The sequence below is a fragment of the Taeniopygia guttata genome, chromosome 3, assembly GCF_048771995.1.
Source record: "Taeniopygia guttata chromosome 3, bTaeGut7.mat, whole genome shotgun sequence".
NCBI classification, from domain to species: Eukaryota; Metazoa; Chordata; class Aves; order Passeriformes; family Estrildidae; genus Taeniopygia; species Taeniopygia guttata.
Genome location: NC_133027.1, coordinates 16,069,355 through 16,090,089, shown reverse-complemented (window position 1 = coordinate 16,090,089; position 20,735 = coordinate 16,069,355). Strand labels below are relative to the sequence as shown.

The 20,735-nt window shown below is 40.2% G+C and overlaps 2 protein-coding genes across 7 annotated transcripts in view; one reads left to right on the top strand and one right to left on the bottom strand.

The window, feature by feature from the left end:
* The first annotated feature begins 216 nt into the window (after nt 1–216).
* Nucleotides 217–10,743, top strand: SLC66A3 (solute carrier family 66 member 3). 2 transcript variants are annotated; one of them, XM_030270049.4, is made up of 7 exons: nt 1,072–1,358; nt 3,420–3,502; nt 3,945–4,014; nt 4,639–4,696; nt 5,882–6,002; nt 7,119–7,160; nt 9,008–10,743. In XM_030270049.4, exons 1-7 carry the CDS (start codon nt 1,216–1,218, stop codon nt 9,094–9,096), a joined length of 606 nt encoding a protein of 201 aa, XP_030125909.4. In that variant the 5' UTR covers nt 1,072–1,215; the 3' UTR covers nt 9,097–10,743. The 2 variants fall into 2 exon arrangements, with proteins under 2 accessions (XP_072782462.1, XP_030125909.4); XM_072926361.1 differs by lacking the exons at nt 3,420–3,502; nt 3,945–4,014; nt 4,639–4,696 and having other exon boundaries at nt 217–1,358.
* ROCK2 (Rho associated coiled-coil containing protein kinase 2) overlaps nt 9,288–20,735 on the bottom strand; it is a 103,632-nt gene continuing 92,184 nt past the window's right edge. For all 5 annotated transcript variants that reach the window (XM_072926358.1, XM_072926359.1, XM_072926360.1 and 2 more), the window contains one exon: nt 9,288–19,535. Coding sequence is in view for 2 of the 5 variants with exons in the window: in XM_072926359.1 (XP_072782460.1) it covers nt 19,532–19,535 (4 nt within the window). In the remaining 3 variants the exon portion in view is untranslated. The remainder of the gene's footprint in view (nt 19,536–20,735) is intronic.

Sequence of the window (20,735 nt, the reverse complement as noted above, 5' to 3'; positions counted from 1 at the left end):
GTATCTAACTGTGTATGGTGGGTAGGTGTATGTTCTGGAGAAGCTATTCCATCTCCAATAACCTGTGATAAATAACTTAAAGAATAACAATTTTCAGCTCCCCTGAAGTTGCTGAAAGACTAACTGGCAAAAAAAAAAAAAAAAAAAAAAAAAAAAGATAAAAGAATGTAAATGTATGCACACAGGATGATAAACACAGCTGGAACCTGTCTGGAACCTGTGGAGAAACAGATAATGAGGCCTACAGAGGGTTTTCAGCAAATTTCATATAACAAGAAATAACCGCACATACACAAAGAAAAACTTCAAGGGAAAGTCACCTTTAATATTGAAGCATTCAGTGAATACAATCACCAAAGATCTCTCTTAATAAACCCCCGGAACCATAAACTTCCAGTAAGAGGTGAATGCATGCAAATTAGTTCTAGAAAAATGGCTTATTAAATAAGAAACATGTTTTAATGAATATATATAGTTATAATGAATAAAACCCTGCTATAAAGTCTCACTCCAGACACAGAATAAATCCACTGTGTCCTGCACAAGTAAAGAACACCTCCTTTCTAATACTTCAAATTGCATTTGAAAGTTTATTCCAGCCAATTTTGGTATCATCTGACAAGTCCAGCATTTAGCAACTTTTAATTTTGCTGCACATTTTTCTTTATAAAGTGCTGCGGTCAGACCCGTGTGATCCCTGCTGCAGGAATTAGTTCCACAGCAGTCCAGAGAGAATGACCTGAAAGGCACGGGAGCTGGAGCAGTCGGGACTTACTCTGGGGGAGAAAACTGAGCTCCAGCCTACAGCTCCAAAGCCGGAGCTGCCCTGCACTGCTCGGGGTGAGCGCGGCCCATGGCCGGCACGGCATCACATCATCCCTGTTCTGGGGGTGTTGTTTATGGTACCAGAGTCATTCCAACACTCCGAGTCTGGAGCGGAGCGGTTCTCGGCCCGGTCACCGAGGGAGTCAGAGGCACGGAGGCCTCAACCAGCGGCGCGGGTGTCCCCTGGGTTCGGCACCACGGGCCGGGGGTGCCCGTGGTGCCGCCGCTCCCGCCGGGGCCGCGGCTGCTCCGCCGGGCCGGGCTCTCCGCTCCGCGTGCCCCGGGCAGTGCGGCCGCCCCGGGCGCTCCGTGAGGGCCGCGCGGCACCGCCGTCCCGGCACTCCCCGCCCGCCGCCCCGCGGATTCCCCGGCCCGGGCCGCCGCAGCGGGATGACGCTGGGGCTGCTGGACCTGGTGCACCTGACAACCTGGGCCGTGTGTGCCGTGACCAAGCTGCCGCAGCTGGTGGCGGTGCTGAGGGCCGGCTCGGCGTGGGGACTCAGCGTGAGCAGCCTCCTCCTGGAGCTGGCCGGGTAAGGCGGCGGGAGCGCACGGGGCCTGCGGCGGGAGCAGCGGCTGGAGCCGCGTTCCCCTCGGCCGGGGCTGCGGCGCCCTGGCGCTGCTGCGGCAGCCGGGGATTCCTCCCTTCCTTCCTTCCTCCGCGGCTCGGTCCGGCGGGAGGCTGCGCTGAGGGGCGGGCTGGGCTGCCGCGGTGCCACATCGCCCCGTTCCGAGCTCGGGACCAGCCCCGCCAGCTGAGCCCTCAGAGCCTTTCGGGGAGGAACTTCCTGTTTTAGGGATTCCGCTTTGACATTTAAAGGGAAACTCGGCTTTTTTAACAAGCCCCGAACCAGCAGCTGCAGAGGGTGTAAGCCTGTGCTTAGGTTATTCAGTGGCCCGTGTACCCTCTGGCGCAGGTGGCTGTACTTGTCAGACAGGCTTCCCTCACCCGAATCTGTAAGACTTAAATAATTCCTTAAGAAAATTACAAGCCGTGTCAAACTCCAAAGACTTGTGAGCCTGTAATGAGCTTACACGGGCTAGGCTTATTAAATCTTGCTTAAAGAGGATTGTATGAAACGACAAATAAATAAACTCGGTGTGTGCACGTTCAGCTGTGCGGGTGAGAGAACTCCTTGAAGAGCCCTGCGTTGTCCGGACCGGGCGTGGAGGTGGGCAGAGCATCCAGCGGGGTGGCTGCCACATCCCTGTGTGTGCCGAGCTAGGAAAGGGGGTTTAATCCAGAAAGATCCCCTCACGAAAACGGCGTGCTGTGTGTGAAGGTGCCCGTGCCGTGTCTCCAGGCACGGCCACAGCTCAGGCTTACAGACACCTCTCCGTGGAGAGGAGGATCCCTCGGGTTCCGCTGTGGCTGCTCCGCGCCCGCCTCTCTCTACAGCACTGAACTGTGTTGCTGCTGTTTATCCTTAACTCACTTCAGAGTAAATGAAGCAAATTGGAGTTGCAGCAGAGATTACTGACCCCACAGCCTCAGCCAAAAAGCGGTGACAGCACTTCAATAATTCGTGTGCGTTGGTGTGCATTAAAAAGGCTTTGTAAGTAATGTTTGAGATGGGCATGGAGTAGCTGGAAATGTCTCTTCACCACCTGTGTGAGAACCACACTACCCACACAACTACAGATTCTGGTCTTCTTTGAAACATTTATTGTACTTAGTAGACTATTTATCTTTCTATCTTTAAAGACTTTGAATCCAGATGCAGGGAGCTGTGTGACTACCGGTACAAACTGGGCGGCTCTGTGAAATCAACAGAGTGACCAGGTGTGAGGAGTGACACAGAACGGTGCTGGTGGCTAGGAGTCTGATTTGACTCTACATCAGATAGCACTTCTAGGAAGTCCAAATAGTTAAATTCTGAATACTGTAAAAGCCAGTTTCTTACAAGGCAGGCTGTTTCTTCTGCCATTTTTCTGTACCAGAAACCATAATATTTTTTCTTACGTAAAACTGCTCTGAGTCCTTTCTGTTTTCTATACATCTTTGAATTTTCTATCTAACCCCATGGACTTGCAGGAGAGCTGGAAGTACAGAAAACAAAAGTTCAGTTCCTTTTAGGTACTGTATTTTGGAATGGCAGGAAGGAAAATTGCCAGTTTGGTGCACTTAGAAACAGTCTCTTAGTCTGACCAGTAGAGCTATACTGAGTAATATAACAGTATAGTCTAGACAGCTTGGAAGACATTTTCTACCCCTAAAAAACTTTCTTAATGTATAAATTGAATTACAGACACAAATAAAGAAATCAGAGTTATCCTAGCGGTGCCAAGGCTTTTGGAGAGAGATGGTATCTCCTAGGTCTGGAAGCCTTTATTTCTTTCTCACCAGTTATAATTAATAAAATTATGCCTTACAGACTGTGACATAAAGACCTCGATGATAAGTGTGGGCAGTGAGGGTAACAGAAATAGATTACAGAATGATCAGGCTTGCGCTGTGTGCCTGTGTTTTGTTTGATCAGTTTGACAGCAAGGGCTACACCTATCTGGAGCCTTTTGGCACCACTAAACAGTATAAAAGCTGTGAAAGCATTTATGTCCCGCTGTGCAGTCATGTTTTGTATCTCTCTGTTCAGCCTCCTTGTGTTTCTGAGGTACCAGATCTATTATGGTTACCCCCTGGAGACATACCTGGAGTATCCCATCGTCATTGCACAAGGTAATTTTTGTAAGACGTGTTTTGGAAATGAAATGGGGCTCATTCAGCCCTCCAAGCCTCTGCATGTAGGTACAGCGTTCCACTGCATTGATGCTGGAGTTGGGGGGAAGAGGGAATTAACATCTCATATAAAACTGAGTTATTTTAAATGCCATTGAAGGAGATGGTCAGGTAGAGGAGAAAAACCCAATTATTACACAGTCACAGTGTAAACTCATCCTTTTGTCTGGTTCTCCACATGGGAGAGGAATATACTAAACACTCCAGACTCTAGGCAAAGCTTTGTTTTGGAGCTTGCAGAATTTTGGTCATCAATCACATTTGAGAGACAAAAACTGTAAGAAAGGAGTTTCCTCAGAGCTTGTGCCCAGTGGAACAGTCTAGGATTGTGTTTGGGCCCCTTCGGTCCTTTCTGTGACGAGCCATCTTTTGTTTATTGCAGTTGTCATTCTCCTTTGCTGCATTATGCATTTCAGTGGAAAAACGAGACGAGCTTTGTTCTATGCACTCATGTATCCTTTGGTTTGTGTGGCTTGTTTTGTAGTTCTTTGTATAGTAGCTATGTCATCGTTTCTTGTGTGCTACTATTGTAAATCATTCTCAGGCACCCCTCAACATGTATTCCACATTCACATGCTGATTTCTGGGATCACAGTAAAACCTCTGTGGGAAGTAAGCTTTATATGTTTGCTCTGCTTTAGAAGGCTCCCAACTGGTAAAGAGTAAACTAAATTCTTAATTTACATCTTTTCTACATGGACGCAGAATAGAAATTACAGATTTTTTTTCATTATTTTTTTTAAATTCCTGTCTGCCCATGCAGGTTGTACTTTCTACAATAAAGACAGTACTGTTTGGGTTTTTTTCCTAAATAGGACTTGGGTTTAAATCTCAAATCTTGTGCTTAGAAGCAGGTTTTGAGAAACTCCAGACACTATTTGACCAAAGACAGTGTGAAAAATAGGAACACTTAGTGTTTCAACCAGTTCTTAATATGTTTTATTTGGATTGTATAGTCTGTTAAAAAGTTTCAATAAAATTATTTCCAGATGCTTAAGAAAAACTTATTCCTCAGGCAGTTTTGAGAACTTTGTATCCTATAATTTTCAGTGCTATGAAACTTAACATAATATAAGATTTTGGGGGGGCTGGTACATGCTAACACTGCAAAAGTGGATAATAGACCTGGCCATGGTAAGTGCTACATGATTATCTGAAATTAGATCTTCACATGAAATTACTTTTTTCTAGAAGTATTTGTTAGTGGACTTTCTCCTATACATATGTCCTTGGAAGAATTTGTCATTTAGGTCAGCTTTCAGAATAACCAACCAGTTTTCAGATACAGGTTCTTTCTTTTGCGAGTAGCTGGAAAACAGCACTGATAGACACTCTATGGGGGGGAAAAAGGTATCTTCTGAGATAAGTTGTTACTTAGTGGTGCCTTAATTAAAACTAGCAAATACTTAAAATGTTGAAATTCTACTGCCACTTTAGTCCTAATGTCATAACCCCAAACCAATAAACGTTTAACACAAGAGGAAGAGAATGGAGCATCAAAGCGTTTGAAACAGCGATTGTGATGTATTTCTTTTTTCCCCTTTAGTCATACAATTTTGCAAGAAAAATATCATCTGATAATGCATACAAAAGTTAAAGACAGTCTTTTCTTAGCAGGAGAGAGAAAGTAAAAAAGTAATTGAGATGAACTGGATCTGGATCTGCAAGAGATGATACAGATGGGGAGAAAAGCTTTCAAGCCCTATGCTGATCCTTACTTGCAGCAGAAATCCAGGCAGGGCACAAAGGCCTGTGTGGAATCCTCTCTACCTGCTGCCTTTGCAAAATCCCCTTTAAAAGGGGGACTGAGTGAACAGTGCATTCCTGTTACTATTTTTTCCCTCCAATTGGACTAATTTTCCACACATTCTTGTCAGTTTTCTCATTCCTTTATGGTTTGGTTTGCCACACCTAATGGTAACAGATGGTCTGAATCAACCTTGCTGTTTAGACTAGGTCAGTCTCATTTTAGCTGACTTTTATAAACAGTTTTATGGAGCAGGTTGAGAGGCTTTTTTTTGTTTCTTTGCTTCTTACTGCATTCGTCTCTGTCAAGCGTTTGCCAACAACAGTAGCAACTGTTGAAGTTCTTTGAGCTTCTTGCTGGGCAGTACCTCAGAAATGAGTCTCCTTGTTTCTGGCTACTTCCAGTTTTTGCTTCACTGTCCCTTACTAAGAAGCCAAAGCACTTGGGTTGCCAAGCACTGGAAAAGCGTAAATTTTTTTTTTTTATTCTAAATGAAAAAGCTACTCCTATTCATATAATACCATGGCAGAGGCCATGAGAGAGGTTCTCTGTCTTTTCCACTTGCTTTTCAGAATCTGTGCACGTTGGTCAGTGCAGCCAGTAAGCTGGTTCAGCTGCAGCATCTCTGGGAGACCAAAGATGCCGGACAAGCAAGTGCCCTGACCTGGGGCACGTCTGTATACTCCTCTGCAGGTAAGCTACAGACAACTTGGTGCCAAGTACTGAGTTCTCCTGATTCCTTTTTTCATAGGTCTTTACTCAATCATAGTAGGTAAAGATCTTGCCTTAGTTTCCCTCAGTGCTGACACCTGGAACTCAGATAACACACAGTCTTGAAAAAAGTTTTATCTTTGACACCAATGATAAAAACCAATGACTTACAGTCTGAATATGACCAAGGGAACTGGAATTTAAATAACTGAAAGGCTGTCTTTATGAGGAAATTTTTCCATGTTCTACGATTTAAGTTACTAGTGGCTCAGCATGAAAAGGTGCTAAAATTTCAGGTATACAGTCAGAAAATGCTAGTTTTGAAAATCTGTCTACAAATAAATACACACTTAATGCTAAATACCTTTAACTCTATGGCTACTCATAATTACATTTCTTGACAGAATTTATGAACAGTCATTTGTGGAGTTCCTGTGGCAATTCCCCAGTGGTCTGCATGAACTGTTCTACAGCTGTTGTTCAGAAGTGCCTTTTGCATCTTCACAAAACTCGTTTAAAATATTCTCACTATAAAACTCATCATCCAGTGATGCTGGATCTATTTCTACATGAAAAAAAGTCATTAATTAGAAGTTGAGGTGAACAGCAACAGTAAACTTTGTAAATGCTGTTACTCTGCTGCAGCTGTGAAATCATTAACATCTACGTTCCTTGTGGGAAGAGAAGCTGAATTCCTTGTATTTGCAAAACTTGAAGGCACACACGTGAACATTCCCAATGGTTAAGTCATGCTAACTCAACTGTGGGTGTAGCTCACTGTCAGCTCCTGAAGGAGGGGCTGAACAGGAAGAAAAGCAGTAAGCTGACCATGTCCAGTCTAGCATGACAGATTTAAAAGTTCTAATTATATCTGTGATTTTCTCATTAAAAAAGACTGTTAATACATTGTCAGTCAGCTTTGAGAGCTTGATATCTGAAACCAAAATAGTGAAGAGAGGACACAATAAAAGTGGGAATGTGTACAGTACATGTTTTCATGCAAGATTATCTTCTCTTGAAAAACAGATATTTCATAATTTTTTAAAAGTATAAATGTGTCCTATGTGTTTCACTAATCAGAATTCATTCAATTTACAGCAAGAATTATTACAACTGTAATGACTACAAATGATCTCGCAGGTGAGTGAAGTATGGAATTCTCTGCCTTTCCAAGGGAACAGCTGCCACAGTAGTTTTTTGTTGTTTTGTAGAACACCTAGAAGGTGTCACAAGAACAAACCATGAATGTGATAGGTTGGCATGGTGAGGGCAGGAGTTACACAGGGTTACAAATCAGGCAAGGACATCAAGGGAAAAAAAGCCAGAAAACTGCTTACGCTTGTCACGTGGTGCAACTGGTCTAAAAGACTTTTTTTTTTCCAAAAAGCAAAAGCACCACAAAATTAATTCTGAAAAGAACAGAATAAAGTATTAAAAATATTTACTGTTTTAATAAATAAATGAATGTAGTAAAATATAACTCAAAGAAATCCTGTAGTGATTGAATGAGAATTTCAAGTAATAAGTATTTCACTTATTGACAGCTCTTTGAATTAAAAAATTCTTCCAGAAAACTAAAGTTCAGCTTAGTATGTGAACAGTTTTAGGTCCAACATTCAGAAAGTTTATGGCAGGCTGAAAATGAAATGGTAGGCTGGTAAGAAACTCAAAAAACTGACTTAAAATATATAATTTCCAGCAAATTATAAAGCCAATTTATTTAACATCTTCTTACCATCCTGAGAAAACTGCAAGAGCTAGGGAGTATCACAGATTTTTCAGGTGAATTGTTCAAAATCCAGGCTTGGTGGATGCAAGAACAGTAATAATCTCTTTGTACTTCATCTGGTGGTTCCTTGTTCTTGTTCAAAATTATTTCATCAGAAACATCACTTGAATGGATTTTGTCATTTTTAAGCAGCCTCTGCAGCCCAATAAAGCTGTAGCTTTGCAAGCATTTCAAGTGGGTCTTTTACTGGGAAAGGAAATCCCATTTGTGGCCCACATTTCCACCCCCTGCTTGCTGCTTTTTCTTTGCCAAGATAAGGAGTTTATGGGGCTGTGCAGTTAACTGGTCACCAAAGATTTGGCAAAATGCTCATGCAGGGCTTTAGTCAGGGTCAGGTACTGAGTCCACACCACCCACAGCTACATATTTTCACGGAGGAGGAGGGAGGAAGCACCAGGAAAGCAAAGCTGGCGCTGGGTAAAGCTGCTGTTTGAAATACAGCACCATCCACTTTGGAACATGGAAAGGCCAGCAGCAAACATTGATGCTGTGCTGCTCTAATAGAAAATATTTCCAATTAAGTTGTAACACTGAACACATCGACACATAGGAAACAGTCAGGTATCACAGAGTTCTGAAACAAGGTTTTGTGTACATTTCTGTGAATATTCCACCTACCAAATGGACATCAGACATACCTAAACCTAAATACCTTCTCACAAGTAGAGGTACTACGCTGTTACGGTTTTTAAAGCTGAGTAAATCCAGTACTGAAAAACTGCTTTATTGTCAGTTGTCAGATTTTCTGCCATTAAAGTCTGACAGATACAAGTATCTCCTGTCCTCTTGAAGTCTAAACTTAAGAGATGGCAGCTGAAAGTAGTTACTTTATTATAAATAACATGTGCAACTATAAAGGACATGTGAGCTGTGACTCTGAATTTAACTTTTGGTGTACATATAAATTTATATGAGGCTTCTCATGCTTGTACTATTCATCAGGTTACAAAAGAATTAAAGGTACTGGAGCGTATAATTTTGAGCTATCTCTGAAAGTAATCAAGTGCTAAATGCTGTTTTCTCTTGGATTCATGCTCAGAATGTGTGGGTTCCTGAACATGATAATTCAAACTAATTGGCTGAAAACAGTTCTGAATGTGAACCAGCCTGTCTGTACACCAGCAAACGTTTACAAACCAGTGTTGTAGCAGCAGTTGATTTTTTTGATTTATGCTTACAATATTTTTTTCTCTTTTAGTTCTCATCCGTTTCATAGTCATGCTCATTCTCAATATTTGGGTCACAGCCACAATCCTGCACTACAGGAAGACTAAAAAGACTGATTAGAAGACACTCATCAGCACACGTATCATTACCATAAAAAATATAATTAAGCCTAAAGAATTTAAGAATTCTTCAAAGATTGAGGAAGCTCTCTTTCTCTAATATTTACCCTTTAGCATACTTACAGTACTTAAAGACTTACAGTATAGTACATTCATGCTAACTTTCTCTTAGAAATAATTCTGATAAGATACTTAATTTAAGCAGCATATTTTTATTAGTCATTTCAGACAAGTTTCACTGATATCACATTTTCTCTGGATTTTTTTACTACAAGGTATTTCATAGTTAGATGTATAAATATTCTGGTATCACTTCAGTTCTTTCTGGTTACATATAAGCAATTTTCTTCAATTATACATGATTAATTTTGCACCAACATACTGACTCGTCCTGCTGCAAGACTGAAAAACCACAGCAGAAGTTTGTCTTCTTGCAAGCAACTCAATTAGTTCAACATTAACTGTCTGTATTTGAGGATGAAAATCTGAGCCAAGGCCCAATCCAGAATAAGGTTCTAATTACTAAATCACAAATCCAGTTGGGATTGTAGCACTTACATGCAACACTTAAACAATACAATTTATACAGCTGATACAGGATACCCATAGTCACTTTTCTCAGTATAGCCAGTTTTTATTGGATAAAAGAGCAAAAACTCAACTATGAATTACTTTTCAACCTGAGCTCTCATTCACTGAACATACTCTTTTGGGAACAGCAGGGACTAGAATGTATGGGAATTAATGAAACTCTGACCAACAGTTAAAAACGCTGCTCAAGCCAAAGTTCCTGCAATGATATCTAGAATTCCCAAACACCATTCATACTGACATGTGCACCTTGATGTATCTCAGCAGACTGATCTCCTGTGGTTCCCAGGTTTTGGTCATTTGTGCTCGGTGAGTTTTTGGCCTGTCAGTGCTAAGTGAGTTGAAGAACTTATACTTCACTTAAACTTTTACTTCAGAAATTCTAATCCCTTTGTAGTACTTAGAGTAAAAAGGGGGAAAGGATATTCTTGACAACTATTAACAGAGGATTTTGGTTTTGGAAGTACTGCCTTCACAACTAAAAATTACATTAGTAATCATATAGCTTGCCTTCATTTGTTATTACATTCCCCAGAATTAAAAGATACAACATTCCAAGAGTTCTTATGGTATTCTGTTGATTGGCGTGTAAAAACCTAGGCACCCTTGATCCAAACACACTTGAAAACTATGGGAAGATTGCATTGACTTCATTTGAGGCAGGTTTTCTTCGCAACATTCTAAATTGTGTGACTGCCGTGGAGCAAAGGGATCTGCAAAAGCAGATGTTTTGCCAGTGAGCACACAGCAATTGGAGCATTCATCACCAGAAAATAGCTGCCTCATACTCTAAATCTTAGCGGGAAGGGCTTGGAAGAGATGTGTCTGTGGGCATTGATTTCATGTATCCCATGTCATTGAGAGCAAGTCACAGTCAAAGATGACCTTTTTTTTACTGCTTCAATAAAAACTATAAATCTTTCTATGTTGGTTGAAAATTAATTGTAAACATTCTGATTTTACTAAAGCTCTGTAAAGTATCTGAAGTGGTCTAAATGGTGGCAGGTGGCATGTGATACATTTTCCAGGTGATACTAATAAATGCTTTTCTTCAAGACTGATAGTGTCATTATTACAGTTAATTTTCATTGCATTTGAATTTTTATTGTTTCCATATATGGAGAGAAAATGAAATATTCATTACAGGTCATAAATGGGCAGCTTTCACCTTAACACTTGAAGCATCAGTCTGAACCTGCCAAATGCTAAAGAGCTCCAGCATCTTAAAATGAAAAACAGCACACTTGTTTTTTAATTAAAGCCTTTTCTTGATAGAGAAAGATTTGTATGGAATTCAAACCCTCTCTGTTATTGATATCTTTCACACTCCGGAGTGATGCTGTAGCAAGGTGAAGCTGTTCCATTTTTGGTTTGAGAATCAGCACCTCAAGATGGTTTTTTATCATAAAATACTGGAAATGCATTTAAGAACAGTTCTTAATAGGTTACTTAACACATTTTGAATAAATCACCGTAGAAATCTGTGGGAAAAAAAAGACTGAGGAAAACAAACAAGGCTGGGTAATTAATGAACTTAAGGTAAAGTAATTTCGTGGACTTGGAAAGCTGGACCTTTCTTGAATGAGAACTCTTGAATGAGTTTTCATTCAAGCTGCAAGAGATATGGAACAAATCAGAAACTAGCAGTAAATAGTTTTACACACTTTTTCCTCTCTCAGAGAGTAACTTCTTTCACTTTCATAAACAGAGGCACATTCAAATTCCAGGCAAGCCCCATGAAAGCGTAGACACTGTGTTTTCCAGTAGGTAAAGAATAATCTTTTCAGTGGCTGGATTAAAGGCAACAGCTTTAGACAAATACGTAGGCAGGATAAATCTTGTTAAACTCGTCATTCACCAGTATCGGGGCGCAAACAAGGAGGTCATTGGCTGTGTAATGCAGCAGCAGGGCAAAACCAAGCAGGGAAAGCATCTTGGATTTATGGCAGGAGGTGTAAGCAAGTGAATAGCTCTTGTCCACAGGGCTGGAAGTAATCCAACTCGATTCAGAGATGCTGTGCAAGTGTGGAATTACACACTTGGTGTCTAATTGTACCAGTTCCCACATGCTCACAAGGTAGCACAACCTGTCCTGCCTTGGCTGACAAAGTATGTGTCTTGCCAGGGCTTTCAAATCTCTGAGTCTCCATGTCTGTGCTCTGAATTCCAGTAACAGTCCAATAAATAACCCAAAGTACCTCCAGCAGTGGCTATGATGAACTGTGACTGGATTTGGCAGCAGGTAAGCTAGAAGATCACTTCAGCTGTATGACAGAAAACATTTACCCTATGAAAGAATAAGAATGTGAGTCCAGAGACAGCAGGCTACAGGTCTGGACATGGATGTGGACAGTGAAGATGTGTACAGTTTTTTTTTTCTTTTGGACTGTCCTCAGCGAACAGAACATTGAACACAAATTCAAAACCAGCCTACGGGCCTCCCTTAACACTGGCCATTCTGTGCAAAGTGGACACAGATGTCTTTCCTTGTGCTGCTCCAATCCAGCAAGGGATGCGATTGCTCGGACTGCCCAGGAGTCCCTGTCCCTGCCTGACCCCCAAGCCTCCGTCTGCCTTACACTGTGCACGCGGCTGCTCCTGCTCCCGGCTCTGCCTCATCTGATCCACTGAAACGCGAGAAAGGAGTGAGGCAGTGACAGCCCCCAACTGCTGCAGGTCGAGAGCTGGATTTTAGTGCAGTTTGACTCTGGAGAAAGTAATTCAAAATTAGCTGAATGGCCCCAGTCTTATAGAACACCTTCACTCACTTCTTTTAATGAGGTAAAGTTACTCGTCCTCCACCACACAACCATCCATTTAGTGACATATGTAATAGAAGGAAAATAAAAAAAGGAAGTAACAGCTGAGTCCACACAAGGAACTATTATAAATGAAAACTCCACAGATGTGGAGATAACTGAAATGAGGTAGCTTCCCAGCCATGTATTTTCCCTGATGATAAATAATAATGACTTCCCTCCAAATTATTTTCAGGCTGTTTTTTCCGCTCTCTTCCAAATTCTTCCATACTTGAAATTCATATTTATGTATGAAGCAGAACATGAAATGTCACCTTCACTAATAATATTCTAAGGATGTCTCACTTTTGAAGGTGAGGAAGCTGAAAAAAAAAATCTTTAAATAGGATGCTCTAAAGTTCTTGGTTTGTACTAAATTTAATTTGCTGGATTTTGAGCCAGGGTTCTCCAGGACACTTCAGAGTTCTAGGTGATGACAGCTGTTGAGGTCAAACAGGTGCCTGGGAGCCACAGTGAACATCACTGTAAGAATCTGACAGATCATCACTTGTGATAAATCCAGTTACAAGACTTTGACAGCCTCACAGACCTGAGTCCTGATGAACCTCAGGTGTTTCCTGCCTAATGGCAAGACTGACATACAGAAATTTTCAAGTTAAAGGTGTCAGCTATTCCATTCTACATTGGCAGTAGTTTGGGGCAACTATCTCTGTCTTGGAAAAAATTTAAATCTTTGGGCCAGGGGTAAAATAAGAGATTTTTACATCATAGTTTTGATTAAATTTAATTTGGGATACCTGAAGAACAGTTTAAATAATTGTCACAATTTTGTTCATACTGTTTTGTTTCATTATTTCGCTTACAACTTTCTTAAATTGTCAGAAGCCTAAACAGGTGCCTCCGTGCATTATGTGGTATAGCTGACTTGCAGGGAGGGAGCTTTAAGAGGGCAGACACCTTGTTTTAGCTGTCAAGTATTCTGGAAAATGATGTACAGAATGTGCACCAGCCTAAAATGTGACAAGTTGGCTAATGATGTTTCTGATTCAAACTGAGTAGTAACATGGCTCCATGCTGAAAATCAATTCTATTACCACCTTACTATAATTGCAAGTCATCTGTGCATATGCCTGCTCTGGAATGTACAAGATTTCTGCTTGTGAAGGCTTTGGCCAGCAGTACCAAGACTCACACCATAGGAAAATCATAAATGGAATAACCCACATCCTGTGCTTCAGTGTTCCCTCTGTCTTGTAAATCTTAACAAAGCACAAACTGAGCTTCTATAAAGCCTATTTTAAATAATTACTGGAGAGAAATTCTTTCACCTTTGAACAGCTGACTATATACACATTCTGTAGAGTTGCTTTCAGGAGTCTGACTTATCTTGTGAGACTTTTTTTGTCCTTGACATGCACTGACAGCACAACTTACAGTCCTCACGGACTCTGAGCTTGTGGGTATTTTCCTCTCCCAGCCCTGTTGGTTTTTTGCAGTTTGCACAGATGCCCACCTTCCAGTAATACAACTCCTTTTGCTGTAGCTCAGAACGGAGCTGGCAGGGGATCCTCCCCCCATGGCTCCCGACTGGACTCAAGGCTACACAGATCCTACTGAATCTCAGTGGCCCCCAGGACACGGGGATTGTAATAAGCTGGAAAACATCACACAGACACATGAGACCATGGGATCCAGCAAGCAGATTCAAGTCCTGAAGCTGCAGCCAGACCTGCACCCAGCTGCAAGACCTGCTCCAAGAGCCTACCAGAAAATGGAGCAGTTGAGGTCAGAGACAGTGCAAGGTGAGCCAATAAGAAACGGGGCTCAGAGCTCAGGTGGGGTACCCAGCTCCTTCAGTCTTAAAAAATTAAGGGATTTAACATCTCAGGTAACTCCAAAGTTTCTACCAGTTCACTGTTAATAAAAGTAGCACATATTGAAGGCAATTCAATGCCCAAAGTCTAAGCAGTTGGTGATCCAAAGGACAAGAGGACTGGGTGATCTCACAAGCCTGGTGTACTTATCGCTGCGTAGTCAGGCTTACCAAGTGGTGGCAAGAGCATCCTGTGCAAACAACACCCCAAAGAGTAATGACAAATGACAAGAACTACATTACATGAGGCCCACAGGGACAATATAAGACTATGCATAGAAGCAGGCACACATCTCTGAACAAACACTGAAGGCCGAGACTTTAAATGAGGTGGTAGGGCTGAAGCATCTTATGCAGTTGTGGAAGCATTTCTGTGCAGCTCTTCCAAGTAAGGGCTGCAAGGACACAACATTATTGGACTCTCTGCCTTTTTTTCAGGGTGATGATGTGTCTTTCCAGAGTTCTTTAAGGTATCAGGACTACATACACTTATAATTGAAATTTTGTGACCTTTCACCATGACTGTTATTTTGAAAGATCACTTTAATCTTGCAGCTTCTACAAGACTATTGGAGCAAAAGCAGCTGCAGTCAAATCCAAGGCTTCACCCTTGCAATACCAAGTAATAATGTGGCTTTCTTACCTTTATAAAACACTGCTTCCTGCCTACAAAGTAGCAAAGATTCCAAACTCCAATTTACATTAATAAGACCTGGTAATCAGCATCCGTGTGCCAATGCATTATTTTCTCTACATCCCCACTTCTTAGAGCTGTTTCTACACTTACAGCTCTTCCATTCATTGCAGTAGTTTCTAGGGAGAACTAGGCAGGATGTGTTTTGAGTGTTCTTCTCTGCCACGTGCACTGTAGTAGACTTGCCTAATTTCTAATGTCTGAGTATATACTCCTGTCCAATTTTTAGGCAAATTCAACATGGAACACAAATTTTATTTTCAGAACCACTCCATAACATCGTTTATGGAGAAAGAAGACTCTTTCCCATCCTCATGAGGGATACTTCAGAGCAGCAGGCAAACCCTATGATCCTTGGGATTCTGATAGAACCCTAAATGATTCAGAAGATCATCTTAAAAAATAAGTAATAATGTTTTCAATTTAAAGTGTACTATGTGCAGATGATAATTTGTAAAAAACTGTAACGCACTGAAAAAGGCACCAAGTCTGTCAGAGGTCAAGGAGTGTCTAGATCATGCTTTTATTCATATGGTTTAATTTTAGGTAGTTCTGTGAGGAGCAGAGAGTTGGACTTGATGATCCTTATAGGTCCCTTCCAACTTGATATATTCTATAATTATATGAAAAAATAAATCATTATTTTAACATGAATGTCAAGGCAACCTATCCAGGAATGTGGAGGAGACTGAAATACTCCAGTTCACTGAACTGGACCTTGTACTGTTTGTTCTTCTGCCTCAAAAACAGAATAAGGTGGTGATTAAGGGTTTGTACAAGCAATGCAGGTAAGAAGTTTGCTTTCATGTAAGTTCCCCCTTTTCACAGCAGCATCCCAAATACAACCTCACAAGTACAGGATGGGTAAAGGCACTTGGGAACAAAATATATAATTCTCTTCTAAGGATGATTCTCTCAAAGCTAGATGGGAAACTAATACATTGTAAGATTACAAACAGAAAGGCTCACATTTCTAATGATCACTTGACATTAGAAACAAAAAAGAAACTAAAGAGAAAAAGCACATAATTTCAGTGGCAACTTTCCTGGCCTTGGTGCCTTCAGAGAGCCACTGAATGCCTGTCAAAAAGTAGGTGGTTCAGTGTTTTCAAGAGACAGTAAGAGATTTAGACACCTGCAGCAAAATTCCAGTGATGTTTTAAATTTGGTCCCTATCACTACTAAAATCCTTGAGCCTCGCATGTTTCCAAGTCCTACATCCTACTGTGATGCTGTGACATGTTTTTGGTTACAGCATCAGCCGTGCTCAGAAGCACAAGAGCCACCACAGCTTTCCTCTAGTTAAAAGCAGATTCGGTGCTGGATTGCTGGCAGTGCTGGGGGGGAGCTGCACTTTGGCAGGGACCAAAAGTGGTAGGGAATTGCAGCACACAACTAGGACAGAAATGGAAATCTTGCAGAAAGGTCTTTCTGACACCTGACAAGGTAATTCCAATGGGGTCTGCCTGTCCTTCTGTACTGGTGAGCTCTTGGATTGGGAACTAAGGAGCAACTTTCAAACAAGTGCCTTAAACTTCTGGTTCCAAGTTTGACCTCTGGTTTTTCCAGAAGATTAATCTGCAGCTTGGCTATACCATTTGTTTACTAAGGACTTGCAATGAGAGAATTTTCTATAGGTAAGTCATTCAGGCCATAAAAATGTCCTGTTTACTCAGGGCAAGCCTGTAACAAAAATAAAATGTTAAAACATCAATGACTTTCAAGACAAAATACTCCTTAGTTCATGAACATGGCCTTCTCTCAATAATATTAAAAGGTCACCACTAGACAATAAGGAAACAACACAAACTGCAGGAACTAGCATTAAAGAGGTGTTTGCATTTCACAGCAGGATAAGGGAGAAGGACAGAAGAGCAGCTCTTCCTTTTGTGTCTTGGGTACAAAGCAAGGTTCGTGCACCTCAGACCACCAGCCCTAAGGAAGCTGTGCCAGGTCAGCTCTGCTCCGAGCAGAGGTCAGAGCACAGGAGCCCAGTGCTGCCCCGAGGCCCGTCCTGCTCCACGACTGCATCTCAGTACAGCCTGCTGTACCAACAGCTAATGACCGTTTGTACAAGCATGGAATTTATACACTGTGGCTAGCAAATACTATAATATAGTACATTTCCTAAAATGTCAGGCTTAGCAGGGCCCTGTGGATTCACAGTAAATGAGGGCAAGCCAGGGAGAGAAAGTGCAAAAGATCCAGCCCCAGCAGTGGAGGACTTGCCAAGCAGCTCCCTCGGAGTCTGCTCTTCCTCTGTACAAACAGGCTTTGCTGGACTGTCTTTGGAGCAGCCCTCACCCTTCCCAGATCTGCTGCAGTACTTATCATTATATTTTAATATTTCAATTAATTACCAGCTTCTCAAGTTCAGGAACTATTTTACCTTACTCAAATAGTTTATTTAAAAATATATATATATATATATAATATTCTCCAATTCAGAAAAGGATAGAACTTCCCACAATGTAACATTTTTTTATATATATATATAAAATATTTATGCATTCAGTGAATGGAAACAGTTTTACTGTATACATTTTTAATGTTGTACTCTATGCAAATCTGCATTATCTAAAAATATACCGTACTTCTGTAAATCAAAACAAGCAGGGAAAAACCACTGTAGCTGTGCTCTGGGTTACAATACCTAACAGAAATGACATGAAAGTTTTAATTTTGAATTTAAGAACTCACAAAGAACATTTTACTTTGTGAGCACATAAATAGAAGACTGAATACATTCTTGCTTTGTTAAGCTGAACTGTAGTAGAGGTTACAAAATGTAAATATATTTATAATTTTCAGTATTTCAGTGTTTCCAAGTCCACCTTTCATGATAGTATTAAATAAAACATGGTCCTATCCTTCCAAACATTTCATCACTCTTTAAAAAACAAAAACAAACAAACAAAATTTTAAAGTGAAATGTCCTCCTTCATTGAAGTGTTAGATCATATTTTAAATTACTGCACTCCCACACAATATTTTATATATATATATATTCTAAATATATATATATATTTATATATATATAAAGAGACCAAATAGGAGACTACATTTTTTACTGTCAATATGTTTAACATCACATACTGTAGTTGTATAAAACATGCATTTTCTGGGATAATTATGAACACATCATGAATGAGCCCATATATATTATATTTTTTGTACAACTCCAAGTTAAAAAAAAGAAGTCAGAATAAGTGCCTCTGAGGCCCTTTCTTCCCAGCTATCAGTTCTCAAAACACACTACTGAATTATTTACCTATGCCTACAGCTATGTGCTAGAGAACCAGATTAAAACTTTAAAATACATCTACAGTATGTTTCACTTTTCTTAAAGTTTGTGACAGTCCTCAGATATTGTGTTGTGAAATGTAAAAACAGTCACAGATTCTTTTATTTTCCAGAAATAAAAAAAAAAAAAAAAAGAAACCCACATCTAGGAGAGTATGTAAAAAACAAGGCAAAATGAAGTTTCATAGCACTTAATGAGGGTTAATATAAGTCAATAACTAGTATTGAGGTTTGTAAAAAGGGCTGGATGAGCAGTTACATGTACAAGCAAATGGTCTGGTAAATCCCATGCTCTCAGACATTGTTTCTGTAACCAACACTTCTCCACCCTTAAAACCAGTCGATATACATTCAAAATAGGTTGACACTGATATACTTAATAGGTGTAAAAATAGTGCACTATTTTTTCTGCCACAAAGCAAAACTGCATTCTAAGAGCTGGTAAACTTTCTTTTTCCTTAAACAGAAAGAATGGGCAAAAAAACCTTGAAAAAAAATTTAAATTAAGGCAATTAGACAGGTAAAAGGAGATTGCCCATGATGATGTAGCTGAAACTAGTACATACTTCAAACCTATACTAGCTGCTGAACACTGACATGCAGCTTCTGACAGATGTGTGTGAATGATATAAACTTCAACATTATGGCTTTATACAAGTGCATAGTTGCAACTGCAATAAGTAACGGTATCTGATTAATAAGCATAAAAAAATAAAGTGGAAAGATTTTTAAACCCCTCTTGCAGTATTACAGTACAATATATATACACAGTTTAATGGTCACTTCTCACAAATGCAGTCTATATCACTATGGTGGATCTTCCTCAGGTTCTACTTGCAGACTTGCTGGTGGCATCTTTACGAAAGCTGAAAAGTCAGTTTCTTCCATTTCAATACTCATTCCTCTCGATCCTTTTATGAAATGTAGTGTATGTGTCTTGCCAAGAAAGCTTTTGTGGAACAGAGTTTAAAAGGCTACCTAACATATCCTTTGACTATTTACCAACCATTCCTCAACTGATCAGTCACTTGGGAGAATACAGGAAAACCCTTAGAGATTAGTAATTTATATTGCAGCAAAAATGTAAACCTCTGATATATATAGCACAATCTCTCAGGAAAATATATATTTTTAATATATTTTGGGATATGTTTCAGTCTTGCTGTAATGGGAAGAAAATTATCACCTTGACTGTGTCTGCATTCACGGAAAGCAGTTAGCTGAAAAAGAAGCAGGAAGTTTGGTCAGTAAATGCAACAAATGTAAATCTGACAAAAAATACTTCTTCAAAGTCTTCCCTTAAGATGGGCTCATCATTGTACTTGAGAAAAGCACCTTTCCTCTGTATCCAACAGCAACATTACTTCAGTGCTGCACATCCTTGCACACTGTAATTCCAAATCAATTAAACCCCCTTGCAATACATGAGGGTGAAGTACAATATGCACAGTGTAATAGTTACTTCTAAAGGATTAGTGATCAGTAAGCTTTTAATACACAAAGATGCAGTATATTTAATTAAAATAATGCTCATTACTGTGAACATCAAGCCAGTTAAGTTCTGCAGGAGCTGGTTCCTCAGTTCACTGAGCACACAGCAGAAGAGCTGCCCCAGTGCCACTGTTATACAGCTGAGACACATCTCGCCTACTGTCTAAAACAATTCTTAGCCATTTAACATTTAGGTTTTTTCTGTGTAAATATAAGATTGCATCAATGTGTGAAATGATCAGATCCTGAGGTCTATAAAACAGGTAAAGCTATTCACAATACATCCAGAATTAAGCCATAGGACATATCAGATCACTGCAATGGCTGGATCTTTCTAAAACAGTCAAGGGAACCACACCACGGAAGCTGCAAACCTGTCTGTTTACACAGTTTTCAAATGCGTGATTAGGTACCCAGAAAGCACAGCACTGCAAAGGAAAGCCAAGTCAAATTCACTTCAGAACAGAGGTAGAAAAGCAAAATGCAAAACTCCAGCGATTTCATGTCTGCTAGCCATAGACTAGTCTATATTCAAAGCTTAAAAATGAAAAGTGTTTGTAAATACCAAATCTATTTCAGCTGAACATCCAACTGCTACATTTCCCATTTATCCTTTAAATATTCGATGCTGAGGTTAGCAGTATTAGCATTAGAGATGAACAATGACCTTGAAAACAGAAGTTTTGGGGTTTTTTTTCAGGCAGGCAGACATGAATTTTGAAAAAAAAATCTAAGATTAGAAAAATAAAAACACTGGCAAAGGCAACAACTGTGTTTTAATGAAAATGACTCCTCTAAAAGTTCAATATGATGAATAGAATCTCATTTTTCTATTTAAAATTTAAAATGAGATCTTGTATTTTCTCTGCTTTGAGAAACAAAATCCAACATAGCATGCTGTATTCAAAGGCAAACAAATCCATTCCTCT

Bases quoted from the DNA above. Each gene is read 5' to 3' on its own strand.
- SLC66A3 (XM_072926361.1), top strand. From the start codon at position 900: ATGGTACCAGAGTCATTCCAACACTCCGAGTCTGGAGCGGAGCGGTTC. The intron at 1,359-5,881 runs GTAAGGCGGCGG...CTTGCTTTTCAG, and splicing joins CTCCTCCTGGAGCTGGCCGG to AATCTGTGCACGTTGGTCAG. The intron at 6,003-7,118 runs GTAAGCTACAGA...TTCAATTTACAG, and splicing joins GTCTGTATACTCCTCTGCAG to CAAGAATTATTACAACTGTA.